Source organism: Malus domestica, chromosome 14 (genome assembly GCF_042453785.1).
Source record: "Malus domestica chromosome 14, GDT2T_hap1".
Taxonomy (NCBI): domain Eukaryota; kingdom Viridiplantae; phylum Streptophyta; class Magnoliopsida; order Rosales; family Rosaceae; genus Malus; species Malus domestica.
The window spans coordinates 17,435,290-17,450,073 of NC_091674.1; the positions used below are offsets into that span (position 1 = coordinate 17,435,290).

Sequence of the window (14,784 nt, forward strand, 5' to 3'; positions counted from 1 at the left end):
CATAGCCTCTCTAAGCCCGTAAAGAATGGGTAACCTTGATTTGCCACCACTTGTCATCTTTTTAAGAGAGAGAGAGAGAGGAAAAATAAAAAGTAAAAATCCAGAAGCAAAAGCAAAAGCAGAATAGTCCACTCACCCTAGGTGAATTGCAAAAAAACTTCTTTCCTTTGTTTGCTGATTTTGTTCATTTCTGCACAACAACTTTATAACGATGATGATTAAGTAAGAACACTATTAAGTCAGCAGCAAAACTAACAACATACTAAATGGAAGTAAATTGAATAGGGAATCAATGCATATTTACTTGAAATGTTGATTCCAACTCTGTGATCCCTTTCCCACCTTAGTAACATTTAACAATTTCAATTAGAAAAAAAAAATATTGATAAGAGAAATAGGCATAATAGACCGACGCACAGAGTGAAACATACATAATAGACATAAGTAAACTAGACATAATAAGTAAAATAGACAGACATAATTGTGGAGCCAAAAATATTCACTAGGCGACACGTGGACGTTTGGACAAAAGAGGACAAAAATACCCTTGAGGCATACCGGGATTCCTACGCGCGAACAGTGGGCAATCATCTTTTAACCAAGTCAAAAGTGCCCAAAATAGGTAACAATTTAAAACCTATTTCATCAAATCCTTTCTGCAAGGTAATTCCCAAAATCTAATTTATTCTATATGTTCTATATTCCATTATTTAGCTAATAAATTAGCTAAATAATATATTCCTTTCATATTTCCTGAAATTGACTAATTAAGGGATTAATTACCTAATCAATCCCTTAATTATCAATTAAACCACCAAATTATAACCAAAAAACTTACCAAAGGCCAGTTACCCACTAGGGCCGGCCATGCCTTTTATTTTCTGCTTTTTGCTACCATTTTCTTTCCCTTTTTATGACATTCAAATAGCTAGTTAATTAGGTTATTATTATTTGCTAATTAACTAGCCAATTATTTCCATAACTCCCCAAAATAACTAGCCCATTATCTCCATAACCTCCCAAAATAACTCATTCTTGGCCTAATGGCCGGCCACACCCTTCCTCTCCTATATATTGGTTCCCATTTTCACCAAACACTAATTCCAATTCTCTTACAAAAAATCCCAAATACTCTAAACACTATTTCTCTCTAAAATTCTAACTTTGGCATTGGAGGTTCTTCGGCCAAAGTCCCCCCCATTCATCGTGGGCGCATGAGGCTTTTGGCCTTAACCTAAGGTGCTAGTTGTTTTGTAGATGCAAAATCGTCCAAGATTGAGGAGGAGAAAATTTGCATCCACAAATTGGTACTTTCATTGAGAGTTGAAATCCATACTCGTAGAAAACTCTCGCACAAAAAGGTTTTTTCTCTATTTTCTAGTCCATTTGAATATTTTTCATACGTTCTTATTATTAGAATTTTTTACTTGTAAAGGTTCTTTGATAAAACGTATAAGGAAAATATAATGGCTAGAAATTTAGAAAATACCACAAGTGAAAAAATTCGAATACTCAAGAAATGGGATTGCGGAGATCCGTGAGGCAAAATGAGACAATAACTGGAGCGGCACCACCACCATGAGTTTCCACCATGGGAACCACCGCGGTGGTTACTTTGGTAGCCACTTGTGGCGAGGTCCATGGTGCCTTCACCATGGCCCGAGCCGTGCTATCCAAGGTTCATGGTACCAAGGCCACGACCCAAGCTGTGCCATCCAAGTTTGCGTGGACCCAAACCCAAGCCTCGCATTCACATGCACCACGCACTAAGCAGCCTGCTCCCGTGATCCAACCTGCTCCAGTGATCCAGCCTGCCCCCGTAGCCCAGCCTACTCTCATGGCTTCCCAAGCTGCCCAAGTCGGCCCAAGAGAATCTCAACCATTCGGACCAATCATCGAGGCTGGGGTGTTTTCACCACATTTTTCTGCAGATTTGACATTCTCCAACTCAAATCTCGCACTTGGAGTCAACCACCATTCTATTGTTCAAGGAGGTGCATTCCATCTAAGTTTTTCCAATCCGAATGGCGAACAAAACTTGTCCCGACAAGTCATAGAATTGACGAGCACCCTTGTACAACAAACAACCTTGGTGAATCAACTTTTGCAATGCACTGAGATGCAACGCGCCCATGATGAAGTATCCCGAAGTAGAACAAGGGCATACGAGGAGCCTCATAAGCAGTGTCCTGGAAAACAGCCGCTCAACCAATCACAAGTCGAGCATTCAAACAGTGCACACTCTCGATTGGGCCCCCGAAATAGCATATACTCCCGTCTTAGCGCGCGAAGGAGCATGCACTCTCGTTTAGGCCCACGGGCAAGTATACATTCATGGTTGGGGCCACGTTTTGATAGTCAACATGGGCAGCCTTCCAGGCAAAGCATTCATTCGCGATTAGCCCTGCAAGGAGTATCCTCCACATCACATCGAAGCAGACGGCCTGACAAACGAAAGAAAAAAATCGTTAATCTCGCTCTAATTCAACCGTTAGCCTGCAAAGAAATCCTTCGCCTGCTAGGTATCTATCTCATACATTGCAACCACGGCATAGACGAGCCGAGTGTGAAGAAAAGCAGCCTAGATCGGCAGATAAAGACCAAAGGCAGCCGAAGGCTCCGCTACCCCAACAAAGGCAAATCCAAGAAGAGTTAGAAAGGCTTTTCAATGAACGGATGCGTGATTTTCAACGCAACGAAATGGTTGATGATACACTAAGGCGAGATATGACCAACATAAGTAGGTCACCTTTCACGGATGAGATCGAGCAGGCAGAGCCTCCACGCAAGTTTAGCATGCCACACTTCACATCTTTCAAAGGAGACGGGGATCCCAAAAGACACTTGAAGCATTACCGAAGTGCGATGGTCCTTTATCAGAATAATGACGCCCTTATATGCAAAATATTTGCCACTACTTTACAAGGCGAGGCACAAGATTGGTTTCCTACATTGCCGGCGTGATCCATCCAGAATTTTGATGATCTTTCCTTGGTTTTCACCAAAGAATACTTATCTTATCGTTCGATCAAGAAAAAGTCCGATCACTTGTTCAACGTAAAGAAAAACCCAAAAGAGTCACTTCGCGATTACGTGAAGAGATTCAAAGCAAAGAAGGCGAAGATCGTGGGATGCAATAACTCGATAGCAAGTGCAGCCTTCCAAAAAGGACTCCCAGCAGACCACCCACTGTTTGGAGAAATGATCATGAAAGAAGACCTAACTCTAGTAGATTCCTTTGCTTTTGCAGAGAAGCATGCACTCTAGGACGAGGCTTGACAAGCAGAAAAGGCGCCCGAACGGCCTCGAAAAGAGTCGGCAGCTGCTTAAAGGAAGGAGGATGGAAAACAGCCCAACAATGGCAGGCAGGAGGTCAAGCGCAAAAACCAACCCACAACCAAAGAAGGCCCAATAACTAATAGCTATTCGAAGTTCTCAATTCCGATTCATCAAATCCTTCGCGATATCAAGAACGAACCATGGTTCAAGTTGCCAAAACAATCAAAATGAGATACTTCCCAGTTGGACCACACCAAGTATTGCGCATTCCACCTAGGTTCTGGTCACACAACCGACGACTGCTACACTTGGAAGAACTACCTAGAGAAGTTCGTGAAAGAAGGCAAAGTCGATGGATACTTAGACAAGACAGCTGCGCAGCCTAAAAGGAATGCAAACGGAGATGAGGAGCCACCAACCAAGATGATTCGAATTAATGGCATTTTCGCTGAATCCGAGCACTTGGGGGCCACTAATAACTCCAAAAAGAGGAAGATCCAGCAGGCTTTACTAATCTCACAAGTTCAAGCAGTCGATACCCAACCTGGACCTATTATTGGCTTCACTGAGTAGGATGCAGAAGAAGTCGACTTCTCACACGACGATGCACTAGTAGTATCTGTCCAACTAGCCCATGCTATAGTCGATAGGATGATGGTTGACATTGGAAGTGCAGTCAACCTACTTCAACTTGCAGTCATTCAGAAGATGGGCCTGGAAAGTACAATCATACGCCGGGTAAAGGTACTTACTGGATTCAACGGACACACCTCAACTGCTATCGGCCATATCACACTTGACGTGAAAACACCACCAGTCGTCTCAAAGCAAATATTCACGATTGTAAGCGACCCATCTCCCTACAATGGGATTCTTGGGAGACCTTGGTTGATCAAGCTGGATGCCGTCACTTCCGTCAAGTATCAAAAAATTTGATTTCGCATCCCGGGAGGAGGAGTCAGAGAGATCAAGTCTGACCAGGCTTCATCCCGACGATGCACTGTGTAAATGTTGAAAGAATCAAAGAAGAAGACCTTTACCCCCATAGAGGTTACCGAAGTCCAAAAGGACAAAGAAACTACTAAATAGCAATTACAGCAGGTGGATCGAGAAGATGATGCCCAAGCAGACAAGATAGGATGAAAACCCGAAGAGGACACCGAAGACATCATTCTTGATCCCCAACAGCCGGAAAAGATAGCTAAAATTGGCTCACGACTAAGCCCAGACGAGAAGGAAGAACTCACAATTTTCCTTAGAAAAAACCGAGATATCTTTGCATGGTCACCATCCGACATGCCCGGTATTGATCCGAAGGTGGCCTGCCACAAGCTGCACGTCGATCCCACTGCCAAACCGGTAATCCAAAAAAGAAGACATTTCGCACCCGAACAGGTAGCGATCATTAAGGCGAAAATCGACAAGCTATTGAAGGCCGGATTCATAGAAGAGGTAGCGCACTCAGCATGGCTTGCTAATGTCGTACTAGTCATGAAGAAAGAGAAGGGCAAATGAAGGGTTTGTGTAGACTACACTGACCTCAACAAAGCATGCCCAAAAGACCCTTATCCTGTCCCCCGGATCAATCTATTAGTAGATTTAACTTTTGGGAACCAGCTGCTCAGCTTCTTAGACGCATACTCCGGCTACAATCAAATAGCCATGTATGAGCCCGACAAGGAGAATACCACTTTGGTGATAGAGTGGGGCACCTACTATTACAAGGTCATGCCTTTTGGCCTAAAAAACGCAAGGGCCACTTACCATATATGATGTTCAAAAAACAAATTGGGGTAACCATGGAGGTTTATGTCGACGACATCATGGTAAAGGGAAAGCAGCGATCAGATCATATTCGTAATTTGGCAGAAACTTTCAATATCCTTAGAAAGTACAAGATGAAGCTCAACCCTACCAAATGCATGTTTGGAGTATCTTCAGGTCGATTCCTAGGGTACTTAGTAACCTAACGAGGAATTGAAGCATATCCCAAGCAAATACGAGCAATCCTAGAGATGAAGTCTCCAACTACCTTGAAAGAGATCCAAAGCTTGACCGGACGAACAGCTGCCCCCAACCGCTTCCTCTCACGATCCACCGATCGATACAAGTCTTTCTTCAAAGCTATCCAGAGGGCACAAAGAGATAAATAGGATGAAGAATGCGAAAAAGCTTTCCAAGACTTGAAGAATTATCTCACATCACCTCCCTTACTATCCAAGCTGGAAGCAGCGGAGGATTTATACATTTATTTGGCAGTTTCCGAAGTAGCAGTGAGCTCTGCCCTCATACGAGAAGAGCTGGGGGCCCAACTGTCGGTATTCTACACTTCTAAAGCTCTTCTCAATGCGGAAACAAGATATCCGAAGATTGAAAAATTAATTTTGCCATTAGTTGTTACGGCCCGGAAGCTCAGACCATACTTTCAAGCTCATGTCATTGTCATGACTCAGTATCCCTTACGATCGATATTACATGGTCCAGACGCTTCTCAACGAGTGATGAAATGGGCATTGGAACTTGGCCAATATGATTTAGTTTTCCGACCTCGCACAGCAATAAAGGCCCAAGCCTTGGTAGACTTCATAGCGGAATTCACGCCTAGCCTAGGCAATGCAACAGACCGGCCTAACGACGCCCCAGAAGCAGCCGAAAGTACCTTAGCCACACTTGTTCCATCTAATAAAGATTTCTGGAATTTTCATGTCGATTGAGCATCTAACTATAAAGGCTCGGGAGTAGGTGTAGTCCTTGTTACTCCAGATGGCTCAATGTTCGAGTAGACGATCATTCTAGGCTTCAAAGCATCCAATAACGAAGCAGAGTACGAGGCTCTACTAGCAGGCCTCCGAATGGTAAAAGACTTGGCGGTGAAGAAACTCGCAATTCATTCTGATTCCCAACTAATCACTAGTCAGGCTACTGGGGAATACACGGCAAAACACCCAAGGATGGCACAATACCTAGAGAAAGTACGCCAGCAACTTGAGGCATTTCAGACTACACTCTTACTCGAGTTCCACGGGCAGACAATGCCCATGCAGATGCACTAACTAGTTTAGGCTCCGCCCTTGACCACCAATTCAAACGCTCAATTCCGGTGGAATATCTTGACAAGCCAAGCATAGAGATGGAGCCGATAGCCAAAGTGTTACAGGTTAGTGTAACTCCCACCTGGCAAAGTTCAATTATAGACTACTTGGTCAACGGCATACTACCCACCGAAAGATTGGAGTCAAGGAAGCTCCAAATCAAGTCGGCACGCTACTATATGTGGAATGGAATTCTCGTCCGAAGGTCCTACACCGGACCACATATCTGCTACCTAGCACCTCCCGATGACTTGAAGGTTCTAAGCTCAATCCACGAAGGCGTTTATGGAAATCACTCTAGAGGCTGATCCTTAGCCTAAAAGGCTCTTAACGCAGGCTATTATTGGCCTACCATGCACCAAAATGCTAAGGAGTTAGTACAAAAGTGCGACCGCTGCCAACGCTACAAACCAGTACCGGCACTACCTGCCAGTGAGCTACACCCGCAAATGAGTCCTTGGCCATTCATGCAATGGGCAATCGACTTGGTAGGGCCTATGCCGGCTGCTACGGGGGGGCAGATGCATGATGATCGTGGCAACCGACTACTTCACCAAATGGGTAAAAGCAGAACCTATGACGACCACGACTTAGACGGACATAGAACGCTTCATATGGAGGAACATCATTTGCCGATTTGGCATCCCTCAGTCCATTGTCACTGACAACAGCCCGCAATTTGTGGGAAAAGATTTGGCGAAGTTCTTCCAAAAATACGGCTTTAAACAACACACGTCCATGCCAAGATATCCTCAAGGCAATGGGCAGGCCAAAACATCCAACAAGACAATCTCGACTGCCTCAAGAAATCCCTCACTGACAAAAAGGGAAAATGGCTAGATAAGCTTCTTGGATGTTTATGGGCATATCGCACCACCAAAAGATGAATAACCGGTGAAACACCTTTCTCTTTGGTGTTTGGTTCAGAAGCAATCATTCCTCCCAACATCATCATGCCAAGCATCAACACTCTATTGCCAAGCATTGAGCAGAACAGTAAAGAAATGGCTGATAAGCTCATATTTATATATATTTTACATCAAATTCACTTGTCTTTTCTTAGTTAGTTCCTTATATTTTTGAGCTATTTACTTTGTTTTTGTGTTTAGTAGGATTTGTCAAGCAAAGAAAAGAAAAATAGCACAAGTTGGATATTAAGTGACAAATTCGTCAAAACTGCCTGTGCAGGTCAGCTGACTTTGGAAGCAAGTTTCGAACAGCTCAGAATGAATTAGAGAATGAGCCTTATATGTTTAGAAATCTACGGATGTCTATTTTCTGGAGCATTTCGCAGATTATTAATAGCATTTTTTAGAAGAAGTTATGGCCGTTTTAACACTGAAAGGTTTCCAAGACGCTGTGCAGTTTGTAACTGCATTGAAGGCAATAAATCCAATAAAACTTGCAGCCAAGAACAAGCCAGCTGACATCTCCTCAAATATCAGATGAAATGGAATTAAAGATGAGGATTAAGTGGGAGTAATTGGCATAAAGGTTGCCCAAAGAGTTACAATTGTTTTACAATTTCCTCTCACTTATTGTCATCACTAAATGGCTGTTAGTGGGGTGAGTTATGGAGCAGAAATGGGGCAGCAAGCATGGGCATAAAGGCTGCAGGTTGCAGCAGCAAAGGAGAGTTCTTTAGAGAAAAAAAGATAGAAAAAAAAGGAAGGAAAGGAAGGAAAAAAAAGCAAGGCTGCTGCGTTGAGAAAGGAAGGAAAGGAAGGAGGAAATCTTGGCATTCTCTTCTCTCGGTTTTATCTTCTCAAACTCATGTCTTTCTTTTGGTTTATTTTGAGAACTATGTGTAACTAATTTTTTAGAGGTTAGGGGCTGTTTTGAAGCCCCGAATATGATTGCAATTTTGTTATGACATTTCATTAAATTATTTTTATGAATGGATGAAACTTGGTTCACTACTTGTCTCATTGATGAATTCTTTATTTGTTTTCTATGGATGCATACGTAGTAAGCATATATAGGATTCTAATGCTATGAGTATGTGTGTGCCTACCCTTGTCGAATGAGGACCTACATATGTTCTAAAGTAGTACTTGTTAATTGTGATTAACATGTGAACCAATTTCTAGGATAAGTAAGACAACGCCAGTACTTACGATGCCTTGTGATGACTCAAACTCTTTTCATTCTTAATGATTTCTACTTGTTAAATCTATGAACACGCCATTCTAGATTGCATGCTAGGGACTAAGTTAAGTTGAAAACGCCATTCTCTTAACATACTACGTAAGAAAGAGTAATAGGTTGAGTTCTAACATTGAGCCAACTTGAGCATCTTCATCCGGAAATAAAAGAAATTTGAATGAAACATAACATGTTTGCATGATTATTTGGTGGTGGATAGCAATACCCCTAACTCGTTTTTCTTAATTTGTGAACTACTTAAAATTTGTTTCTATCCTGTTTTTGTTCGATTTAATTTAAATAGCAAATCAACTCCAAAAATCCCAAAAATTTGTGTGAGTGTATCTTTGTGTGTCTAGTATCTACATATAAAATTTCGTAGACTTTAGATATGTATAAGTCAGTCTAATAATTATTTTTCGGTGGCTGGTCAGTAGGGACAGCAACCCAGTTTTTGTGACATTTTAGGTAGTTAGATAAAACAATCTTCTGCGGGAAAGACCCTTATTTTCATATGCTACAATTGACAAATCTTAGTGTTAATAAGAAAAATCAATAGGACATTTGTGTGCTACTTTGTGGTGTGCTTTTAATCCTATCAATGGCCACATATTTAGATCTGGCAGAAGAAAAGCGCAAATAGACTATCACCCATATCGCAGCCTACCAATAGCAGCTCATTTCCAGCTACAATAAAAGGGCCAAGATTCGGCAGTTCCAACTCGGAGATCTAGTCCTAAGAAAGGCTTTCATCACTGCCCAAAGAGAAGGCTCGAAAAAAATGGATCCCATCTGGGAAGGTCCTTATAAGATCAGCAAAGTAGGCGGCAAGGGTAGCTACACTCTTGCTACCATGAATGATAAAGAGCAATGGAACACCTACAATTTGAGGAAATACCATGTGTAACTTTCCACTATATCAAGACCTGAAGACTCAAACAGCTCAATGGGCACTGCCTCGTAAGCCGAGGACTATCCAATCATCATGCAGTTTTTTGCAACCAAGTTATTCGCTCATTTTATTCATTTTTCAATAAAGAATTCAGAAGTAATTTGTAACTTGGCTCAATTGCATGTCTACCATAACTTATCTTTTCTTGCACTTCAAAAGAAGATTGCACCACCATTTAGGGACTTACTGCAGGAATTGCACCCCCCAAGGGACCAACTATGCTCTCCAAGGCGGGAAAATAAACTCAACACTCCGAATATCCAGACATGGATGAGCCTGGCTGCCCTAGTGTAGCTAGGTGCATGATGGCTTACGCCGGGATTCCTAGAAATAGCCACAATGGTCATTTTCAAGGCTTAGCTAGTTGAAGGATTATGGGTCTATTAGCCTAATCCACAGAGAACCGGGCCCTAGAGACGGAGGGGGCATATCATGCAGCATACCTAACAGGCGGCTGCCCTGCAAACCTAAAGCTGCTACCAAGTGCACTAAGGTAGCCTACGGATTTCCAGAAGACTGCCTACGGCTTGCCCTTCGAGCAGTAGAACCACGCTAGACTTATGCAACCGCACATTCTTGTGAAAGGTTAAACAAGCTACGTAGTCAATAAGCTTCACCTCTGCCAGATGCTGAACAACCTACACCAAGTCCTAAAGTGTTGTGATACTTGCTACACAACCTACGGAATTGGAAAGAGCCAAGGTTAAACAGCCAAGTGATTACACGGATTCGTTTGCTTCTGTAAGTCGGCTGCCAACCCTATGGCTAACAGCTTTGCAAAAGTTCTACACTAACACCTACGGCTGCGTAGGCTATGTGGGCTTGTCTACTTATAAAAAAGTAGCACGCCTGCCACTGGTCTATAAGGTCTAAAGGTTAGGGTATGAAAAAAAAACGAAGATGGGAAAAGCAAAATAAGCAAGTTTATTAAATTTTATAGCAAAATTGATAAACAGCAAGCAAATACTGAATGAGTTCAAGCAAAATCAACAAAGGAAAGAAAAGGAAATCCTAAAAGCTACCTAGAAGACTACTCTTCAATAGCTTGGACATCTCCCAACTGCTCGGTCGTTACACCTTCAGCAGCCTTGGTGTTTTCAGCAGCGGCATCCTCCGACTCTTTACCCTCGACTGCTCCAGCCTGGGTATCAACTCCTCCAACTATTTCACCAATAGAAAACTCAAAAGTAAAAGCGAGCAAGTTTTCTAGAGAAATAGAGAAGGTCTCGAAGTCTTTACCGGAAAACTCAAAGTCAGACAGCCGCCCATAGAGATGATCTACATAGCCTAACTTGTAGAAATCGGCTTGATTCTGAATAAGCGAAGCCTCGAAACCATCATTCTCACTCTTCAACTGCTCATTCCCCTCAAGCAGGCAAGCACGAACCCGCTGCAACTCCTCAATTTCCTTCTTCAGATTGTCGTTGGTCTTCAAAACACCTTGAAGTTCCGACACTTGATGCTCAAGCCCGTCAATAACCTTTTTGAAGAGGATCATTTGGTTGTAAGTAGCAATCAATTCTTCATCCTTTGCATAAGCAGCGGAGCGAAATTCAGAGATGGAACGCTCAAGATCTTGAATCTGAGGTATGTAACGCTCGATTTCCTTCTCTGCACTTTCATACTTTATTTGGATCGCATCAAGCCTAGTCTTCAAATCCATGATCTCCTGGCGAGCGACCTCAAGCTGCAGAGAAGTGAGGGCAGAAATATTAGATTCTTTCAAAGCAGCAAGCTCAGATTCCAATTTTTTTATTTTTTCAGCCGATGAGTAAGCTTCGGCAGCCATGGTTCTTGCCATCTCTTTAGCAGCCTTGGTATCCTCTTGGTCAAGGAACATAGACTCGGCTGCCAGAATTGTTATTTTCTGTATCATGGCTAGCAGAGCAGTCTTCCTATACTTGGGTGTGTGCTTCGCAAAAAGACTCGGACCAACAATCTCTTTGACGCCATCAACAAACTTGGCACATACATCCATGTCTTCAAGAATATCTCGTTTCAAAAGCGCACAAATCTCAACAGCTTCCCCAGAAGCGGCCTTGGCGGATTCTTCAAGCCTGCCTGAATGAGCAGCTTCATTCTTATCAGCAGACGAGTTGGTTGCAGCAGCGGAAGAAGCAGTTTTTGGCGCCACTTTAGCATACAGGGGAACTTTATCACTCTTCATAGTAGCAAGCCTCTTCAAGGGTAAGCCAGGCTTAGCCTCAGACAGACGCTTCGGCACAAACTTCGATACCAGAGGCACGGATGAACTTTTACGCTGAGCAATTTTTTTAGCAATCGAGCTAGCAACATTCGAAGCAATAGGCGTTACCGGCACAAATGTAGCAGTTCGTTCTTTCTCACCCTTAGAGGAAGTCAGGTCAATCACAATCTTGGGAACAGCCGGAGAATCCCCACGAGCAGTCTTCGTTTTCTTCTCAGCAGGCATCTCTTGAGCAGGCGAGGAATGTTTCTTTTTCCCACTTTCATTGATAGTAGGCTCCATTTTATTTCTTCTTTTGGGGGCAGCCCACCTTTTTCCCTACGAAGAGGACTAAGCAGCCAACGCCACTCACGATACTCAGAAGGGATACCCAGAGTGACATGTACTTTTTTCATGTTCAGAGAAACCCTAGGAGTTGAGCCAAATTCCGAATCTACAAAAAAAAAAAACAACGGAAGACAATCAGAAAATTGAAGAGTAATTTGGCACTATAGCAAAGCAGCTGAAAAGACTAAGCAGCCTGCTTACTAGATATGAAGACCGTTGGTACACGCAGCTCGAGGGAAGAATCAGACTCCCACTCTCCACTTATCTCCAAAGTCTCTTTGGCCCAGTCATGATCTCCTTTGCTCGAGTTATCAAAAAGCTTATGACGAGTTCACAGTTGCCCAACTCCATCAATGCGACCTATGTCAAAGAAATACCAAAATTCGTTGGTGGTTAGTCCCAAGTCAAAGAATTGGTTCAAATTGTGGAACCCCACCATCACTCGGATCACATTCGGGGAACATTGGGCAGGCACACATTTCATGGAGCAAAGCACTTCTTGGAAGAAACGCGGCATAGGGAAAGTAAACCCTAACACAAAATAGTAAGGATGGAACTTGATAGCTCTCCGAGTTCCAATGCATGCTTCCCAGCTGCTACCATCCTTAACTCGCCTCACACGCACTCCCAACGAAATGGCATGCCAATACACTTCAAGAAAATCTCTAAACAAATTATCGGAGCTAATCTTGAGGTGAGCAACTTTGAAGTAGCCAACCTTGCTCAAAGACCCGCCTTGACGATACAACAGGGGCACACCATCATCATTCTTGTGGCTCGAGGAAGACATGCTTGAAAATTCTACAAAAGTACAAGGAAGATTTGTTAGAGAGTGGTTTTCAAAAAAAAAAAAATTTAGAAAGGCCTAAAGCCGCAGGGCCCAGCTAACCTGCCAAGCCTCACGACTTGGCTTATTCTTCTTCACATCTGCGCCCTTGCGCCCAAATCAAAGAAGCCATCCACGACGCAACCATGCCATGGTCTCCCAAGCTATCTTCTCACGCAACGTCAACACCCCGTCGAGCCATTCACAAACCCCAAGGCATCCAAAAAAATCAAGAAGACAAGAAAAGTAATTTTTTCTTACCTAGAAGCAACGAGAAGATGAAGCAAGCAACGAAAGACGATCCTTTGCACGGGCAAGATGTAGAAGATGGCTAGAGGAGGGGGAATAAATATCCTCTAAGCTTTCTCTCACTTGTAGGGTGAAATAAGTTTCTCTCAAAAAAGTTGATTTAAAAATCCACTTAAGGTGGACTTAAATAAACTTTGAGAGGGATTTATTTCCTTTTCCTAGAAGGATCTAATTTCCTATTAAAAGAGAGAATCATCACCAAAAAAGGGAAACAATTCAAAGTTTCCTACAACAAGAAAATCTCTACACATGTTGCCTTTTTTTTCAAGCAGCCCAACAGGTGTGGGGGCATTTGTGGAGCCAAAAATATTCACTAGGCGACACGTGGACTTTTGGACAAAAGAGGACAAAAATACCCTTGAGGCATACCGGGATTCCTACGCGCGAGCAGTGGGCAATCATCTTTCAACCAAGTCAAAAGTGTCCAAAATAGGTAACAATTTAAAACCTATTTCATCAAATCCTTTCTACAAGGTAATTCCCAAAATCTAATTTATTCTATATGTTCTATATTCCATTATTTAGCTAATAAATTAGCTAAATAATACATTCCTTTCATATTTCCTAAAATTGACTAATTAAGGGATTAATTACCTAATCAATCCCTTAATTATCAATTAAACCACCAAATTATAACCAAAAAACTTACCAAAGGCCGGTTACCCACTAGGGCCGACCATGCCTTTTATTTTTTGCTTTTTGCTACCATTTTCTTTCCCTTTTTATGACATTCAAATAGCTAGTTAATTAGGTTATTATTATTTGCTAATTAACTAGCCAGTTATTTCCATAACTCCCCAAAATAACTAGCCCATTATCTCCATAACCTCCCAAAATAATTCATCCTTGGCCTAATGGCCGGCCACAGCCTTCCTCTCCTATATATTGGTTCCCATTTTCACCACTAATTCCAATTCTCTTACAAAAAAATCCCAAATACTCTAAACACTATTTCTCTCTAAAATTATAACTTTGACATCGGAGGTTCTTCGGCCAAACCCCCCCTCCATTCATCGTGGGCGCGTGAGGCTTTTGGCCTTAACCTAAGGTGCTAGTTGTTTTGTAGGTGCAAAATTGTCCAAGATCGAGGAGGAGAAAATTTGTATCCACAATAACAGACCATCGCACAGAGCGAAATAGACAGAGAGGCAGTAATTGGTCTGCTTTGTGAGCCTAAGATAAAATAAAATTACGTAGTAATCAAAATACAATATCACATATTAATGAGATTGATTGAATTGAACATGCAGAATACATGACAAAGAAAACAGAAGCAAAAAAAAAAAAACCAAAATCGAAATGTTTCTTCATGTACACAACTATTACGGTAAGCCAAAATCATTCATAGTCAATGGATTTTTTCTGGATAAACAGAAAAACGTAAAGAGTATATATATAGTCCAGACATGTTTAAAGAATTTAAAAAGATGTAAAACTTTTAAAAGAAACGTGTGTGTATTAGAACCAAGTCAGCAACTTACAACAATTGAAACACACTTTGTAGATAATTAGAATACCTTAAGAATATAATCAGTTTGAAGTGTATTTTTCAGTCCCTCAATACCTGAAACAGACAACTTCAATGAAAATGATGCGTGAGAAGCAAAAATAGTTGTGTGGATAATAATACTCTTTTACAAAATATGTA

General features: G+C 42.1%; 1 protein-coding gene across 1 annotated transcript; it reads right to left on the minus strand.

Annotated features, from left to right (window-relative positions):
* Window positions 1-10,498: 10,498 nt before the first annotated feature.
* On the minus strand, window positions 10,499-11,956 carry LOC139191196 (autophagy-related protein 23-like). The gene has a single exon (XM_070811768.1). It carries the CDS (start codon window positions 11,954-11,956, stop codon window positions 10,499-10,501), a length of 1,458 nt encoding a protein of 485 aa, XP_070667869.1.
* Between the last annotated feature and the right edge of the window lie 2,828 nt (window positions 11,957-14,784).

Bases quoted from the DNA above. Each gene is read 5' to 3' on its own strand.
- LOC139191196 (XM_070811768.1), bottom strand. From the start codon at position 11,956: ATGGAGCCTACTATCAATGAAAGTGGGAAAAAGAAACATTCCTCGCCT.